At 37.7% G+C, this 19,511-nt stretch overlaps 1 protein-coding gene across 9 annotated transcripts in view; it reads right to left on the reverse strand.

Annotated features, from left to right (window-relative positions):
• Positions 1 to 19,511, reverse strand: part of TNIP3 (TNFAIP3 interacting protein 3) — a 96,471-nt gene that overhangs the window by 16,859 nt on the left and 60,101 nt on the right. For 4 of the 9 annotated variants that reach the window (XM_032171845.2, XM_058435817.1, XM_058435818.1 and 1 more), the window contains 6 exons: positions 15,952 to 16,038; positions 12,494 to 12,574; positions 9,981 to 10,046; positions 8,387 to 8,536; positions 5,848 to 5,976; positions 1,091 to 1,207 (listed from right to left, as the gene is read on the reverse strand). In XM_032171845.2, the coding sequence (XP_032027736.1) occupies positions 1,091 to 1,207; positions 5,848 to 5,976; positions 8,387 to 8,536; positions 9,981 to 10,046; positions 12,494 to 12,574; positions 15,952 to 16,038 (630 nt within the window). Of the gene's footprint in view, positions 1 to 1,090; positions 1,208 to 5,847; positions 5,977 to 8,386; positions 8,537 to 9,980; positions 10,047 to 12,493; positions 12,575 to 15,951; positions 16,039 to 18,571; positions 18,648 to 18,831; positions 18,991 to 19,511 lie in introns of those variants that run through there. The other 5 variants (XM_058435819.1, XM_058435820.1, XM_058435821.1 and 2 more) reach the window with 4 other exon arrangements.

A 19,511-nucleotide genomic window follows, 5' to 3' on the forward strand; every position in this document is an offset into this window, starting at 1 on the left:
CAGATTTTTCTCTACATTAATTTAACCTCTCACGTAAAAAGAGACATGATATGCATGGTCGGCCCCTCAGCTAAGTGAATTTCAGCAGATTGATTAAATTTAGACACAAATAGTTTAACCAGTGCGGTATCTTCACAGCCCTATGCTGCCAATAGATGCATGCAGAAGTTGTAGAGAGTGCATCCTTACTCTTGCTGTCCACTTGGCAATAGTGCGTGAGGTTAGGTGAGTGGAGAGGAGAATGCTCTTGTGCATCAGTGAATTGCTAAGTGGTGCCACCCATACACGGGACTAGCTGAGCAGACCTGGTTTCAGTGATTATAATAAGTACAAAGTATTTTCTTTAAAACTGCTCTTATTGTGCGAAGGCCTAGAGGCTAGCAACTACAGAATCACCACTCAGCTGCTACCATTTTCTGAAAAGGTCCAGAGTTGGGATTAATAGTGTTCTTAAAATAAACCATGTGGCTGGGTGCTGTGCCTCACGCCTGTAATCCCAACACTTTGGAAGGCCGAGGCAGATGGATCACGAGGTCAGGAGTTTGAGACCAGCCTGGACAACATGGTGAAACCCCATCTCTACTAAAAATACAAAAAATTAGCTGGGCATGGTGGCGCATGCCTGTAATCCCAGCTACTCGGGACGCTGAGGCAGGAGAATCGCTTGAACCCGGGAGGTGGAAGTTGCAGTGAGCCGAGGTCTCACCACTGCACTGCGGCCTCGGTGACAATGGGAGACTCCGTCTCAAAAACAAAAACAAAAACAAAAACCATGTCTACGTGGAACTCTCTAGCCCCAGTGCTAATAGAACCTCACCTAAAGATTAATTGACATGCCCCTCTTTTAATTGTGTGATCTTGGGTAAGCATTTAATCCGTCTGAAACTAAGTTCCCTATGTTCTAAATGGTGGGACTGAACTAGCTGATCTATATTCTTTCTATCAGGCTTGAAAATTATATAATTCTACTTCAAATAAATGCAAAAACCTTTGACATATTTCTAGCAGCAAGACATCTAAAAATGCTCGAAGAAGCATGAACAGTGGGCAGTATGTTCTCCAGAGGATCATGCCACTTCCAGCTTCTCACCTGCTGCTTCAGAACTTCCATTTCTGTTCTCATCTCCTCATAGCAGAATTCCACTCGAGACTTCCTCAAACAGTCCCCGGAAAATGAACACTTGAGATTCAAGGCATCCTGAAGAGCCTACGTAATAAGATAAGTACACTGTTGATCTAAGATTTACCACATGGAATGAATTCTTTTATAATTGTTACAATCATCTCAAATGCACCCACAAATACGCATTTCATATTTAACACTGCACATAACCAAGTAACTTTCTTCTTTCTGATTTTCTCATATATGTATTTTTTTTTCCAGAATCTCTGTCTTTTCTCCATGGTGATGCTTATGTTAGTCGATCCTCATTATTATTTAGGCTTTGATGTTGGACCCTCCTCCTCCACCTAGCCAACTATGAGAACAAAATCTATATCTATAGACTTTCTCCACATTCTCTGCTTCAGTCAAATGTATACCCTTTCAATGATGTTTAGCCATTAGGGAAAATCAGAGGCAGCAAATATGCCCATCCTTTGGTACTGACTCCCAGAGATTATGAATCAGTAGGCTGGAGGGTATGGTTTGAGAATTTGCATTTCTCAGAAGCTGGTGCTGCTGGTCCCAGGTGATGTTTTGAGTAATATTCTACTATATAACTATGGCATGCCTCCAACAAGAGAGAGGGACATCCACAGAAATGAAAGCCCATGCAGATTCATTATCTGTTAGCACTGTTGCGCTGCTCTTCTGCCCTGGCCTAGCCACAGTCCTGTTTATTTTCTGTTAAAACATTCATTAACTCACTACCGAGTGCAGAGAGTTCCCTGCTTTCTTGACATCCAGTATAAGTTGCTGCTTTTAGCATGGCATGAGCAGAGGAAAGAAAGAAGAAATACCTGTATTCACCAGAATGATTATCATCCTTAGTCGTTAGCTCATGATGGGCATATCATTACATTATGTTTGGTAACATCATATAAAAGACATTGCCTCTATTTTGAAGACCTTTGGTTCATGATAAGTTCAATAAAAATGACTTTCAAACATTGTGACAGAACACTTCTCATCCTGGTGTGGCCTCAGAGACCACAAAATGACTACTTGCTCATTATCAAATGAGTCCTCTGCACAAATAGAAAAGGTTCATTTTCAGAGATCTAAGAATAATTTGCTTCTGTATTTCTTTAGTAACTTCAACAGTGTCTATTTGGTGATATTAGTGGTAACTTACTCCACTGCATTACTGTATAATATGGTCATAAAGGTAGGAAAAGAAAAGCAAATGTGTGGTTTTGAGTATGTGAACAGACTGGGAATTTCCTAATAGAATGTCTTAGAATATACAAATACTGTCTAGCCTGATATGAGTATCATTTTTTTTTCAGGAAGTTGTAAGAGAAAAAAAGAGCTTTTTTCATCCTTCAGGGAGAATTTAAAGAAACAACAAAAGTAGTTTAATAGTTTATGTTTTGTGAGGATATGTGTTAAGCTCTAGGAAGTGTCAGAATAGTTCAATTTTTTTTTCGATTGGTGCATAGTAGTAAAGAGAATCTAGGGTGAGTGGGCGAAATGGATTATGGCAATTGAATATGCTGGTTCCTTATCCTACACCTGGGAATAGACTACTTTTGTAGATCTTGTTATTTGAATTTTATCTACTTTTCATGCTATTTGGGATCCTAGAAATTTTGTAAATGAGTCATAAATGAAAGATGAGTCTAATAGATATTTATTCCATTTGGGGCTTTCCCAACTTCCTTGAACAAACACCTATAACCTATTCTAGAATATTTACGATTAGTACAGATACTCTAAACAGATCTACTGAGATGTTAGACAAATCAATTTTGCCCACAGGTGGCACGAGCTGAGTAGCCTTAGGGTAATTGTTTTCACTTTGGTTAAACATCTGGCTTCGGGAACCTGATAAAAACAAACTCCCAGGTATTTTCTTCAAAGCAAATAAATTGAATTGAGCACACATAATTGTGTGAACTTCTAAAAACAGTATGTTAATTACTAAGCTGACATATTACAAATTTTTTCTGAGTGAATGGGTCAGCAGGCATTCAGCTTGTACATAGAGGGTAGGCCCTGGATTCCATGCTGTGATGGATGGTGTGCACAATCAGCTACCAAAATCAACATTTTGAATAACTTTTGTTTATCACATTGGTAAGAAGGAAAAGAAAAATATTCACTGTAAAATAGAAGAGCAATAATATCTTACATTAGGTACCAATACCCATCTTAAATAAGACAAAAATCTACTGTCGTAACTCATCACTTTATATCTATATTTTTAAGGGACAGCTTAAAGTATAGACATGGGATGAAATCTTTTCTGGCTTTAAGCATCCTTTTATTTTTTGCTCACTACCCATAAGTAATGTATTATGCCTGTTAAAGCATGAATTCTGGGTCCAGAATTGTCTACCAAACATATTATATACTAGCTAATTAAATTCATCCATTCACTCATTCAATAAATATTTAAGAACTTACTCTGAGCTAGGTCCTGTTCTAGGTATTCAAGATAAAGCAGTGAACAAGACAGAAAAAATTCAGAACCACATTATGACATTGCCTGAGTCCCTCCCTCCCTAAAAACACATGTTAAAATGATATTTTACAAATGCGTTGTTATAAAGATGGATACATAATATATGAAAATGTGTTTTCAACCCCAAAGTTTATTTTTTCTTTCAATTTTAAGAGAAATTAAACATAAACATACTTATGGGTCCCTACCAGTACTATAGGCCTGGCCACTGTGCCTCTGGTGCCTAATGGAGGGGTTGGCATGAAAATCCTACCCTCATGGACTAACAACCAAGATTAGTAGCTAGAAAACAAATAAAGTCATAAAAGTTAGACATCATATATATATTAGATAAATATTAGTAATAAATTCCAAGGAAAAATTAAACCAGGAAACACCAGTAGTATAGTATATAATTTTAATTAGGATGGCCAGAAAAGTCATCTTTGAGAGGTGACATTTGTATAAAGATCTGATTTTACTCAAATTATTTTTTCTCATTGAGATTTTATAATTATAAAATCATAAAATTTTAAAATGTAAAATTTCATGTAGAGTTATTAAATTATATAATCACCTGCATGATGAAAAATTATATTTTCCTAACTTAAAACAATTTTCTGTGAACTACAAATATGGATACACAAACATGAAGAGTGCACATGGACATGAGCAAAAATATAGCGTTCTCAGCTGTTCTAGTATCTAGAAGGTTTATATCTTTGTGTCTACATTTAGGGAAATTAACTAAACAAGGTAAGAAAGCTTGTAATATGGTATCAAAAATGGGAGGATTTTAAATATAATCTCAATTATTTATAGTTCCTCTAATGCATTTGTGTGACATTTTCTGGAAGAGAATAAAAGGGAAAAGATAGATTTTGCCCCACATTTGTATGTCTGAGCATGGTTTTTCTGTCTTAGAGGATAAAGTATATTGTTTATGAAGTTTATCCGCACTTTGCCACTTTCTCCTGAAGAATAGCTTGTCCCACAAACAGATCTACTACAGGATCACATTTGCAAAGCATCCTATCAACTATGCAGGCACATACTTAATAATTTGAGGATCTTTAAATGACATCTCTGGGGCCGGGCGCGGTGGCTCACGCTTGTAAACCCAGCACTTTGGGAGGCCAAGGCGGGCGGATCACGAGGTCAGGAGATCGAGACCACGGTGAAACCCTGTCTCTACTAAAAAATACAAAAAATTAGCCGGGCGTGGTGGCGGGCGCCTGTAGTCCCAGCTACTCGGAGAGCCTGAGGCAGGAGAATGGCGTGAACCCGGGAGGCGGAGCTGGCAGTGAGCCGACATTGCGCCACTGCACTCCAGCCTGGGCGACAGAGGGAGACTCCGTCTCAAAAATAATAATAATAATAAATAAATAAAAATAAATGACATCTCTGAACACTAGTTAACTACAACCATGGGCATGTGGTCCAAAATACGGGGGTTGAGCACCTGTTTCAAGTCCAATCACCTACTCTTGTTTCAGAAGACAATTTCTGTTGCCTTTATCATGAAATACCTAGTTGAGAGAGGCATATCTCAACTCAACCATGTGCTAGAGCATTCCTATGTTCCACATATGGGTTGGCTCTTGGAAAAGTCAACAGTATAGGATTATTTTTCCTGAACTAGTTAGCGACCCATTCCTCCAAAATATGAACGAACTAGGCCATAAAACAACACACACACACACACACACACACCTGCATGCACACACGCACACCTTTCCTCTCTCTGACTTTAAAGTAGGTTTAAAATAGGTTTTAGGCTTGCACTTGAGAGAGCTATCATCTCAGCCTTGGATTCGGCATTTAGCAGGCTTCCTTAGAGTGTGTTTCACACCCAACTCCATAGTGATCATTTTAAAGAGCAGTTTGTTTCCTGAGGAAGCTTTTGCGGTTGACCAAGAGATACGTTATTGTTCGCAAACACCCACTTGCTTTATGTGGTTCTTCAAACTAAGAAATGTTCTTACTGTCTCTATAATTCCTCCTCCTTTCTCTTTTTCATGATGAATCTTTGCAGGGACAAAAATTCCCTAAAGCCTTCTTAGCCAAGTATGGCTGAAAGCTGCAGCTAGGAGTGATTTATAAAATCACAGATAATTTCTTGTGCAAGCCTCCAAGGCTGGGACGCACACTGCAGCCTAGATTTTGTTGTGACTCTCAGTAAGAATGTTTTATGCAGGGACTTCTCATTTTAATCTCCCATGCTTGGCCTGACTGATACCTTATTGAGGCGTTTTATTTCACATTCGTAATGTTCCTTCTCCTTGTTCACAAGAGTATTTTTTTCCTTTAAAAGTTTATTCTCTTCCTTCAATTCATGTAATTCTTCATTTAGGCGTTCCTTTTCCTTCTGAAGTTAAGACCAAGAAAAGAAAATAAAAATCAGTACAAGTCAAATGAGATGATATTCTAAGAATTCTGATATATCAGCCGTGGCAGGCAGATTGAGGGGTCACCCTTCTGAAATACAATAAAAACAGGACCTGCAAGACTTTAAACTTAATATTCCATTTGAGCAATATTCTTTGAATGCACACTAGAATTAGGATTGAAGGAATCTTTCTTTTATCAGAATTTACTGAAGTATCTTAGAAGTTTTGTGACCCCAGAAAAAAAAAAACAAAATTCCCAATTCTTTTTTTTTTTAAAGATGAATTCTCATACTGGCGCCCCGGCTGGAGTGCAATGGTGTGATCTCAGCTCACTACAACCTCTGCCTCCCAGGTTCAAGCAATTCTCCTGCCTCAGCCTCCCTAGTAGCTGGGATTACAGGTGCCTGCCACCACGCCCGGCTAATTTTTTATATTTTTTAGTAGAGACGGGGTTTCACTATGTTGGCCAGGCTGGTCTCAAACTCCTGACCTCGTGATCTGCCCGTCTCAGCCTCCCAAAGTGCTGGATTCCCAATTCTTACTTTCAATCATCAAATAAATGGGTCTGCAGGATAAGCAAGTCCCTATATACTGTTACTAGGTGATGGATAAGTAATTAAGAAAAATAGCTGAAAGTCTTAAAAAGAAAAACTCTCATTGTAAGAAAACAATACTAAATATCTCAAAGCTCATTCCTGCATCATTCTGTATTAGAAAGAGGGAAAAGAGAATAGTCTTTAGGCCAATAAGACCCTTCATTACAGATCATTATTTAAAGCACTCTATTGTTGTGATTATTATTTTTAGAAGGTGGAAATCAACTAGTCCAACTGCCACCACTCTTCCAATTTTAGATGACAATCTAAAATTGTCATCCAGAAGTGCAGTGTTTTAAACAACTGAAGGTTAGGTGCTTAAACATCAACAGGCTCTGGATTCAGACAATATCTCCTACCTCTTAATTTTGTATAATAGATAGCAAACATTTTGTGAAGTAAATTGGATTCTTAATGAGATTGAGATTTTAACCCAGTAAAATAAATATTGAAGAAAATAGGTAATTTGACATGCAAAAATAGCTAATATATATGTTAAAGTGTGTTATTTGAGTAACTAATATTTCCCAATATGATTATTAAATTTAAGAAATCCACTTTAGGTAATTCATTTTATTTAAAAGGGAAAATATTTCGATTTGCTTTTATTTAAATAGAATGAACATATACACTTAGAAAATAAGCCAATTATTTTCTAACTTAGCGTAATTTAAGAGAAAATTATTCCAATGAGAAAATGGTCCCAACTGCATTGAGGGAAAAATTACTCAGATTCCTGGCTAGGGTGTAATTGGAAAAGGAAATGACTGCTACATGGCAGAAAGGGAGTGTTGCTAAACTCTGTTTTCCTGACTCACTGTGACAAAGACATCCTCAGCAAGGTAGGAAAACCTGGACTGGCATTGTCTGCACTAATTTCAGACATTGCCTTAAGATTTGTACATGTTTTAAAATATTGCCAATGCCTCACGATATCAGTGATAAGATTTCCCCTCAGTGTCTTTACACTTTGTTTTTTCTTACTATACCTAAAATAACGAGGGGCTATTAGAGTTTAAGGTTTCCTCCCATTTTCTACAATATTCGTGAAGTCCAATAACTGAAAGTAAAACCAGGAAGAAAAAATGTTCTTTAGGAAAAGCTGTCATCTCAATTGTCATCATCCAGTTCTCAGCAAGGGACTGATGGAGCTTTAGAATCTGGAGGTTGGGTTCAAGTCCCTTTTTATCAACGTAGGCAATTCAATTTGTTTACATCTCAGCTTTCTCATCTTTAATATAGCAAAAATAATATTTTGCTCACAGGTGGGCCAAGAATGTTAAATGAGATAATGAGGATGAAGGCTTTTAAAAATGTCATAAATATTTGGTTACAGAAGTAAAACCTCATATATAAATTTCTCTGTAAGCTTGAAAAGCTACTGCACAAATACAAAGTATTGCCATGTTATTATTATGAACACTACTAATAAAAAAATAAATAAGAATAAAAGCAAAAGAAAAAAATAATTTTCTCCTACGCTGAAATGCCCTAGAGAGTTAGCAAATCTATGGATCCGTTTTCTTCTTCCTGGAAGGACCTGGGGAATGACTGTCTGCCTACTTATGCAAACCAGGAGGAAGCCGGCAGAGAATCTCCTTCCTTCTTATTCTAGAGAAGTGACCCTTGTTCGTGGCTCTTGGGGACTTGCGAAACCCATGCACCCTTGCACATCGGTCGTTGCTCAGTAGTGAGTTGATTTTAATAAAACGGTAGGTTTTCTACAGGAAATCTCCCCGCCCCCTTGCTTTTACTTGGATCCTCTGGGCTCGAGGACCCGGGGCCCGCCCACCTCCTCCCGCAGCAGCCGGTCCCGGGTCAGGTCGCGCTGCCTGTCGTCCTCTCTCTGCCTGTCGTCCTCCCTCTGCCTCTGATGCGGCTCCTTCTCCCGCGTGCTGAGGAATCTTTCTGCGGCGTCCAGTTTCGTCTTCAGCTCTGCTACCTGAGGAGGTCGTTCACAGACAGCTGCAGATACCTTCTCTGAAGCTCACAAGCCCCTGGATTCATTCCCAGGCTATGAACTTTGGACAGAAACGCCCCACCCCAGGACGTCCCCTAGGGAGAGGTTCTAGTTCCCACCGTCCCTAACACAGATCGGGATACTCGAGTTTCAAAGGGAGCTTGGCCTTTGCACCAAAGCAGCCTTTTTTTCTCCAAACCGCTCAGCTCTTCCTTCTTTTCTCCAAACCACCCCTACTTCAGAGGGGATAAAAGAATTAGACCATACCCAGGGGATTCTGTAGGTTTGTCATTCTATTCTCAACTCTCCAGGTGAGCCTAGCCTGGTCTGGAAAAGGCAATGAGGGGCAGCAGGTTAAGTAGAATATGCCTACACCAGAGAAAAACAGACATGGCCTTTATTTATCAGTAATTTGCAGCACTTGACCTCCTACTAGGGGCCAAATCACTCTGATGACAGAGTGGCAGGTCCTCAAAGTGGCCACAGTCCAGAGGGAGAATCTTAGAGATGGGTGCGTCTTCCAAGATGGAGATTATAGCCATCACTAATACTGTCTTCACACACCTGCAAGCCGTTCGAGAAAGCAGCTTAAGCATTCTCTCCGGGATCATCATCTTTAACATTTATAGACCCGGACTGCCCCAGCAGGGATATTGCAAGGCTGCCTGACCATTGCCTGGTGCAGCGGGAACATTATCCTGCACCTTCTAAATTCAATACTTCTGGGTAACAAAATGAGGAAGAAAGGAACAATGCTGCTGTATTATAATACTCATGGTCAAGTTTCTTAATACTGAATTATTTAGGGGAAAGTATTTTCTGTTTTTATCTCTTTTTGAAGATAGAATAATTTTAAATTATAAATTGTCTTTTATGTATTAAAGGAGGTTTTCTTCCAAAAGCTCCTTTCTCACCAGAGCTTCTTGAGAGCAAATATGCTTTAGATGGAAGAGGAGGTTGCCCCATTTTTACTCACATTTTCACTGTTACCACCATTTGTTTCTCTATTTGTGGAAAATAGCTCATGCTAGCTAATTAAAGAATTAGGGCTCACCTGGTGTAAACAGTATGGACTTTAAACCATATCTCACCTCACATATAGCTTTGTGTATTTGTGGCTTCTAGTGACAAAGGTAAGGCTGGGATACTCTGTGAGCCATGATAAATGTGCACAAGAACTCTTGAGACATCACTGGGGGCCATTTTTGCACCTTTCTTCAGCTATTGCTCAAGACAACTCACTGACACCATTCATTAATCTTCAGTGCCATGAGACCGATACTACACTTAGCACCCTCCCCATCATTTTCCAACAGTTGGCTATCCACAAAGCTCTTTGTAGCTGAAATGAATGAGACTCTTCACACAATTGGCCCCACCAGGATAATGGATTTAAAGAAAATACCGAATAGAGAGAGGTATTTACCTTTCTTTCATATAACTCTTTCATACTTCTAAATTGCTGATCCCATTGCTGGTTAACTTCCAGGAGCTGAAATTATTAAAATTTGGTGAATCAACAAAGAATTTCTGCCCATTTGGAAATTTGGTCAAAAAGAAATTACTTTCTGAGCTTATTAATATTTTAGAAGTCATGGATGAAGACAATATTTTTTCCATCAAGTTCTGATTGGGCTGGGATGATTAAATTGAATGCACTCTCACCTTTTCATAACTGGTTCGTATATGAAAAACTATTGGCCGGGTGCGGTGGCTCACACCTGTAATCCCACCACTCTGGGAGGCCATGGCAGGCGGGATCACTTGAGGTCAAGAGTTCATGACCAGCCTGCCCAACATGGTGACATACCATCTCTACTACAAATACAAAAACTAGCCGGACGTGGTAGCATGCACCTGTAGTCCCAGCTACTCGGGAGGCTGAGGCAGGAGAATCACCTGAACCCAGGAGGCGGAGGTTGCCGTGAGCCGAGATTGTGCCACTTCACTCCATCCTGGGCAACAGAGTGAGACTCCATCTCATGGAAAGAAAAGAAAAGAAAAAAAAGAAGAAAAGAAAAGAAAAGAAAAAAAGAAAAGAAAAGAAAAAGAAAAAAGAAAAGAAAAGAAAAGAAAAGAAAAAAACCATTAAGTCTTAGGTATATCTTGACAAGTCAGCTGAACAGTTTATCAGTAACTTTTAACTTTTTTTAGTTATTTGAATTTTCATTTTCTTTGTTTAATCCAATCACAATCTGATAAAAATTTGGAAGTATTGATGATTGTCTGTAAGATTTCTTAATGCATGAAGGTTCTTTTCCCAAACTTTTTCGTATTTTTCTATGTGCTTACACTGATTATAATGAAATATTTTTTCCAGCTCTTTTAAAGCAGAATTTATGCTAACAAAGCCTAGGCTCCATTAACTGATCATGATTTTCTTGCAATAATGTGTTTTAAAAGATTAACACATGATTTATAATAAATACTCAACAAATAGATAATATCACCATTTTGAAAATTTAGATTTTCAAGAAATTATAGTTTTGTCATAAGACAATATTTAGATGCATTTTAGGCTACAAATAATTTAAAGATCTTAAAACTATCTGCTAATTAGAAGACAGAAGAAATGCTGTGATATGTGGTTAGCTTTTTTGGGGGGAAGTTTGTAGTTTTCTGCATTAAGAGAAATTCCAACACTTATTTATATGGAACAGACACTGAGAAGATAGTCGTAATGACTAAAAAGTAGCAAAACTTTCTCCTAATTAAAAAGCAAACTACTGAATCCAGAGTGGCAGTTACTAGGTAACTCTTATGCTGAAAATACATATCATTATTTAGTATGAAACTGTATAATATTATTATATCGAGAGTTACTCTGTTGGCATTTTAGGGATTCCCATGTGTATACTATAGTAACATTACTCTGCCATAGTTCAGTAATTTTCCAGAAAGTCACAATATTCTTCAAGTATCAAAGAACAGCAGAAGACACCATAGAAGAGAACATGAAAGATGTAGTACACAGAATGAATTAGAAAAGGAATTACAGGCTGGGCATGGTGGCTAACTCCTATAATTCCAGCACTTTGGGAGGCTGAGGTGGGCAGATCACTTGAGAACAAGAGTTCAAGACCCGCCTGGCCAAAATGGCGAAACACCATCTCTACTAAAAATACAAATATTAGCTGGACATGGTCATGCACACCTGTAATCCCAGCTACTTGGGAGGCTGAGGCACAAGAATCACTTGAACCCTGGAGGCGGAGGCTGCAGTGAGCTGAGATCGTGCCACTGCACTCCAGCCTGGGTGACAGAGCAACACTATCTCAAAAAAAAAAAAAAAAAAAAAAGGAATTACAAAATTGACAGTATACAGAGTGCTAAAATTGTTATACTTTTAACTACTTCCTCTGTCAAGAAGAGTAAAGAGGTTCTAACATTCATTAAGCTCAGAAAAATAAAACTCAAAATAATACCCATTAATTCCCAGGAACATTTTAGAAACAAACTTTACTTATGATAATGCTTTTTAACTCCCATGTGTTTGGATGCTCAATTCATGAAGTCATAGCACCTAAATCAACTATACTTAAAGACTTTTCAAGTAACTCAAGAAACCTTGAGTTTCAAGGTGTGTCAAGTTGCAAGGCATAAAGGGTAAAGGTCATAAGGCACAAAGGATAAAGGCATAAAGGATAAAGTCACTTGGTCTGTGTGGAGGAAACATCTAAATTTTGAGAAAATTAGGATTATATTACCAGACTTATGACTTTGTCATTTTTCATTCGTCACTGCGCAGACACTGAGACAAGTATGAGACATACGAGTGGATAAGAAAAAAGCATTTGCTCTCAAAATAGTGCAGTCCAGTATCTTAAAGATAAATACTGTGACCTGATAACAAAAATAAAAGGTACAAGGATAATACATTATTTTATCCTCAGTATTAATCCATGGCACCTGTGGCTTTAGTGAATATTTCTAAGTTACCTCTTTCCTCTGTTTTTCCAAACACCTTATCTTTTGTTCAAGAGAATTCGTCAAGTTCTTTCTTGTTGATGATTCAGCACACTTAAAAAAAAAAAGAAGAAGAAGAAGATTGAAACAAAGCTGTTTACAAAATAAACAGAAGTACTGTTCCTCACAAACCCCATGCATTTGGCCAACTCTCCTGTTGCCATTTATAAAAATACTTGATTCTAGCAGTAATAATCCTCACACCCTAAGTCCTTCATAGTGGCTGATGGATGAATCAGCTTCATATTATGTTTTAGAATCCTTTATATAAATTAGTTACCCAAATAATTCTTTAATAAATTATAAATATATCTGTATACTATAACAGGTAAGTCAGAGATTAAAATTTTATGAATTTGGATTTCAATCCTTTTCCAAAAAAATGACAATTCAGAAATCAGGTAAGCTTCATGGATCTATTTTAGGTATTTTTATAGTAAACATTTCAAAAAAGTCATTTTGGTACTCTGCCCATGAACATGTATGTGAGTAATATTCTGAAAAGTAGACCCAGTAAAAGTCAGAGGAAGGACAAAATCATCGAGAATAAAGACAAACACACACAGCTATTACTGTGTAATTACTGTGTAATTTTAGCCAGCTCCTTAAATAAAGTCACTAGGTTACTAGTTTAGATTAATAATAAATTACTGGCATAATGAAAAGTTTACCACCTTTCTTTTCAGTTATTTTTTTTCAGGAGTGAGAGTATTCATTTAAAGATAACAAAAACGCTGTGGAAGCTGTCTACCATCTGCCTAAATCAACTAAGAACAACATTTACTTAAATAAAGGACTGGATCCTCTATAATAATTCAATAGTCTTATTACTATCTCATCTTAGAGTCATATAAGTAATACGATGAATCGGGTGATGAGAGTAGTTCCTACATCTGTAATCAGTTTCAGGCTTAATAGTTACTGTGGACCACTAAATTGCTTAAAGTTATTCGTGAACAATTAAGAAATATTTTCAAAACCTGTTGTTGGTCTTTGCCAGAAATACCCAGGGTGAAACCCTCCATCAAACATTGTTGGCAATTCCAGTATGGAGATGACACTAACATGATGGGGCTCAAGAATCAGATGGTAGAAGACCAGCTGAGAGGTGAAGTCTCAGTAGGCTAGGGGCTTAATGTTCGATGCACACCAGACTTCTGAGACTCAGGAGGCGGGTGTGGATCTGTCTGTCCAGTGCCTCTCATCTACAGCCTGAACCACCTATTTCTTGGGGCGAACTACTGAAGGCTTTTGTATGACCTGTGTCAGGCAAGACTCTGGCCAGACCCTTTGCCATAGTCCATTTGTAATGTATTTCCACGTGGCACAGGTATCTCCACTTTTGCCCAGGCTCTCATGTGGCTCAGAATTATTCTCCCTACTGCCACTCTTCTTTGCCATCACAGAAGATATTTCAAGATGTAGCCCTAAGCTTCTCCTTCTAATCAATACCATGAGAGCTCTTATGGGAACATTGTCACAGGCTTACAGGAATATGTTCTTAAATATCTGCTTTTTTATTACTCTCTTCATTAAATTGACATTTATATCATCACCAAAAAAAAGAAATGTGTACAGGAAATTGTTCTTTTTCATGGGATTTCAAGCACGTTTTTTCATCAGAAATTGTTTACAAAACTGTATTTTCTATCTTTTCTCTGTTTCTTTATGTTTCAGCATTTTAGGGTTTGATGGTATTTTAAGTAAGCATAGATGCTCTCGTTTCCTTAGCTTCTTCCTATTTAGACCTATGTTACAATTAAGACCACATTTAAAAAGAGACAGTCTCCTGTGGGTCAATAAATTCTGAATGATTATATTTGCTCTTGACCTCAAGAAGCTGGTCTGGCTGAGCACCAAGGGTGACACTGAAACCCAAGTGTCAAGTATGTTGGGGCCCATAATTGGACCTTCTTCTTTTGGGGAAGACTTCCAAGAAACTGGACCCATTCTGGGTTAGAACAGACTAACTAGTAAGCATCCTTGATCGGAAAATGCTGTGAGCCAACCCTACTTAGTGTATCTTGAGGTCATCAGCAAAGTAAAGGCACAGCAAGACCGGATTTTGGAACAGTGGTTCTCACGACAAAAGCACATCAAAGTCACTGTTAAGCTTGCTAAACATAGAGCATCCTGAACAATGGATCAGAATTTCTAGAAGAGCAGCCAAGTCACCTCTATTTCTAATACATTTCCTAGGTAATCTTGACTCATACTAAAGTTCAACATATTCGCATTCTAGGGAATAAATTATGGGTCCTCAAAAATGGCTCCTCTCTGTTTGTGATGTAGACAAAAATCTGTGACTGGCGAGCCTTTGTATGTCCCTGCCCTTGGGATCCCAGATGTGGAGCAATGAGACGGTGTGCTTTTCGTTTGTTTCCCCATAAACAATTTTCTCTGGAAGAAAATTATAATATATTTCACCCTTGATTTTTCTTTTATAAATAAAAATTACTGAAAATCTATATACCAAATCTGCAAGAGGCTCTATTTGTAACTGCAGGAGCACTAGTTTTTGAAATTCATAAGTAATATTTAGTTATAAGTGGGGGAGGATAGGAGGGAGGAAAGATAGAAAACATAGTGACTAGGAATGGCATGTAAGTTACAAATGTATCACCAGAGCTGTCTCTGGAGATTAATCAACATTTTGTTATAGTTCGTATGTCTCAGGTTTCTATAAAATAAAGCAAAATTAATCAAATACAAAGGTTTTGGGGACATTTTCATTAGTATTTACTTTGCTTTGCAGTTGCTAATGAAGGTATCTGATTTGCAGTAACTACAAAGATTTTCAGTCATTGCTTCTAGTAAGGGCTGCTTACAGAACAGTTATTCCCTATAAATAATTTCCTATAATTATTCCCTGTAAAGTAGAATTTGTGTTCAAAGCATCTGGGCACTTCTTTCTCTATGATAACATCCTTACCAATGTATATTCAAGGTCTGATGCTACTAAATTAAAAACTTAAATGAATAGAAGTTTCCATTTAGTTTCCCATTATACTTTGGTTATCTGTAAAAGAAAACTAGAAAATATTTGAATTCATTCATTCAATTAGCAATAGTCTCTGTTGCTGAACAAAATCTATGGTACAATTGTAAATATATAAAAATGTTACTACAGATACTCTATTGTTACAATATGTTCTATTTCTACCCACACCAATATAGTATTCTTTTTAGATTTTATATAGAACAAAAATCAAGGACAAAATAAGGAACCCACAGAATTGGAAGGCTGAAAGGAATTTAAGCCCAGATATTTTTTTCTATGTTACATAATATTGGTTAAAAATATAGAGCAAATCTTGGCTAAAGAAAGCAAACTAGCCATTTCTGTTCTTACTAATAAGTGCACAATTAACCACTAGAAATGCCATCAATGCTAGATGTGATCAACTCATCTCCTAGAAATATGTTCTTACCTCTTTATGCCCCGTAGAACTTTCTGCAGCAGTCATTCTAGATGTGCCCTGTACAAAATGTGCCATGGAAGCTGTTTTTCCTGGAGTCTTGGAAAGAGAAAGAAAAAGAGGGGAAAAAGTCTCTTAAAATATATTTTAGGGTGAGAGTAAGTATACAAAATTTAAAAAACACACATCACCATTAACTCATAATGGAAAATAACAGCAATAGGTTTTCATTAAACATGAACAGAAGTGACTGTGGATAGGAATTACACAGAATAAAGTTATAAGCACTGCAACTGGGATTTTAACTTTTCTTCTCTTCCAAATAGGGATTTCCCAGGATGTCTCAAATAGGCAGGCTGTGACTAAGACCTGGGGCAGATTAGCCTTGCTATGGTATGTAAATCGTCATTCTTCCTTTACTGGCAGTTTCTCCCACTGGAGGAGGAAGTTCTCCACCACAGAAAGCCTGGGCAATCCAAGTGTTTCCTCAGTAGCCTAACTGTTATAAATGCATTGTATTTCCCAGAGCAATTAGGTAACTGTTGACTTTTTGACAGCTCGGTTTCCCTAAAGGCGAGATTTTCTGGCAATGCCTTCTAAATGTGAGTATAGCTTGGTAGAACTTAATGAGTCATACATAATTCATAATAAATAATACTATAAGTGCCACTAATCCTTATAGAAATAAAAAGGAAAAGAATTCATTGTAAAGAAAATGGGCATTGTTTGCAAATCTAATCTTCTATATTGGCAGAAAGGTTAAACTCGCCTCTCAAGTTTAAGACTGTCTTTTCTATTCATCAAGTCCAGATTGTCTCCATGACTCATTTGAAGTGAAATCTTCTCATGGAGAATCATTTTAGTTTTAATTAGTTAACTGCTGTCATTTTAGGAGACTTGAGGTAATGGAGCACTACTGGGTACTACAGATAAAAGCGTGGAAATGGCAGATACTTGGAGCAACATAAATGGACTGCGATGGAACAGAAGACCTCATTTCGGACTTGGAACCAAAAAAAAGAGGCAAGGAATACAAAAAAGGAAAGAATGTGTAACTAAAAAGAGAAAAGAGAAAATCATTTAACTTCATTAACCTGCCTATGAGATATTCACATATATTCAATTCAAAGGTTTGATTCTCCAGATGGTGTCTAGAGTTTGGAGAGTCTATTTTGAAATGCAAAGGCCAAACAGGGGCTGTTCTCCTCTTTTTATTCTATGACAAACTTAATCTGACAAAAGATATCCCTTACTGGAAAGGCATGGTGGCTCACGCCTGTAATCTCAGCACTTTGGGAGGCCAAGATGGGCAGATCACCTGAGGTCAAGAGTTTGAGACCAGCCTAGCCAACATGACGAAACCCACTAAAAGTACAAAAATTAGCAGGGCGTGGTGGCAGGCACCTGTAATCCCAGCTACTCGGGAGGCTAAGGCAGGAGAATTTCTTGAACCCAGGAGGCAGAGGTTGCAGTGAGCTCAGATCATGCCACTGCACTCCAGCTTGAGCGACAGAGCAACATTCCTTCTTTAAAAAAAAAAAAAAAGATATCTCTTGCCGAGCAAAGAAAGAATTAGCTTCATAAAACAAAAGAATAGTGTGTGTTTTGGGGGATCATCATTTAATACTTCAATATATTAACTTATAAGATCTTAGAAAGCACCAAAGGATAAAGCCTAAAACTCCTAAAATTCAAAAGGGAGTGATTGAGTGTCCCACATTTGGCCCTCCTATTTCTCCTGAATATCTCCCCCTACTCTCCAACTCTCACCTGTGCTCCAACCATCCTGACTGACCTCCCTCTCCTGAAATGAGTGAGGTGGTTCTACCCCCCTGAGCTCTGTGCATGCTGTTCTTGCCACCTCAGATGTCTCCTCTCTGAGCCCTCCATCCAACCTTGTGACCAGGAAAACCTTGAGTCAATGCCTCTCTTTCCTTCTGATCTTCTCTTGACCTCCTCTAATCAGCTAAGAAGAGCACTTCACCATGCATTACGATTACATATTTCCATGTTCCTGTGTTCATCTCTGTGTCCCAGGCACTGAGCTGTCTGGCACACAGCAGGCGTTCATTTTGCTACATGAATAAATGAATGAATATCTATATAATGATATACTAAATCAATGAACTTTTTGCTAGTTTGTGTGTGTGTGTGTGTGTGTGTGTTCACTTTCTTCTGGTTTCTTGTTATGTTTGGGTCTACGCTTGAGTGAAAGGGAGTGACGCTGCTTTAAGGCAAAATCCAAAAACACAGGTAGGAATCAAATTGTTCATTCAGGGTTCTGAAAGTAAGAGTTATAACTCACATAAGATCTGACTTTAGGGTATAAACGCGGCAATTTCCTGAACTGACACTTTATCAACACTAAAATCTGCTCATCAGAAAAGAAAAAGAAAACTCTACTGTAAAAATATTTTTCTTCTGAAACATACCATGCACATACACACTCCATAGTTCTATATAGTTTAAGGTTCTCTTCAGCTTTAACTTTGTATTTGGTAGTAATAAACTAGGGATGTGGTAACATTGACCTAGAAAAGTGGGTGGGAAGAACACTTTCTTGCCAGGAAATGTACCATCCTTGGCAATGTGCCTCTTGAATCTCCCCTGTAAAATATCCTGATGCACTTACATTGTTAGGTGCGACGGCTTCTATTAAATGGAAATTCTATACCTTTGCATCTTTCATTACAATTCCTTTGCCTCTTCTACTATGCAGATAAACAACAAACAGATTTTCTATTAGCTCAAGAGAGCCATATGGTTATTTATGAATAAGAAATAACTCTTCTGAAGAACCACAAGTTTGGTTTCAGAAAAATGAGACTTTCAATAGGCCATCCCTAAGAATTAATTGGGTCTTTTCTGTTACATATGCTCTGTTCACTTCACCTCCATCCCTCTCACATTGTGCCACATATTTTAAGAGTCTGGCATTTAGTCAAGCTTTGTTTCATGAGAAGTCTCACTAGCTGAAATCACTTTCAGAGAAACAGAGGTGTCATTCCATGTTTCCAAAGCTGTTGTGAAGAGTCTTCATTTCTGAAGTCACTAAAATATTATACAGAGGAAAGAAAATTAAAATTAAAATTAACAAAGGGAAATGTGGTAAAGGAACAAGGACTACCAGTCACTGGTCTATAACCATCATTCTAGTGGACAATAATTATCTTAAAATTAGTCCAAGAGTAGAGCACCATATTTCTATAAGTTATTGGAGGCATTCTTTGGCAGGTAAAAGAAACATGCCTTTTTCCTTTTTATGCTTTTACAATGGGAGCTGAAAAACCTTCATTTCCTGAATCTTATTTGCATGAATTTTTAAGTGTATGTGCTATGTAGGTAGGAAAGAGAGGATTATTAATGACTAAAAGATCTAGCTCTAGAATTAGATTATCTGGACTCACAGCTTGGCTCTGCCACTCACTGCTTGTGCCTTTGGTCATCTAAGATGCTTAAGGTCTCTAAGGCTCAATTTCCATTTTATACAATGGGATAGTAATTAGGGTTGCTGTCTGAGCTTATATGGTAATAACAATTTGGTTTTAAAGATAAGACCATCAATCAAATTA

The sequence above is a fragment of the Hylobates moloch genome, unplaced genomic scaffold (assembly GCF_009828535.3).
Source record: "Hylobates moloch isolate HMO894 unplaced genomic scaffold, HMol_V3 SCAFFOLD_3, whole genome shotgun sequence".
NCBI lineage: Eukaryota > Metazoa > Chordata > Mammalia > Primates > Hylobatidae > Hylobates > Hylobates moloch.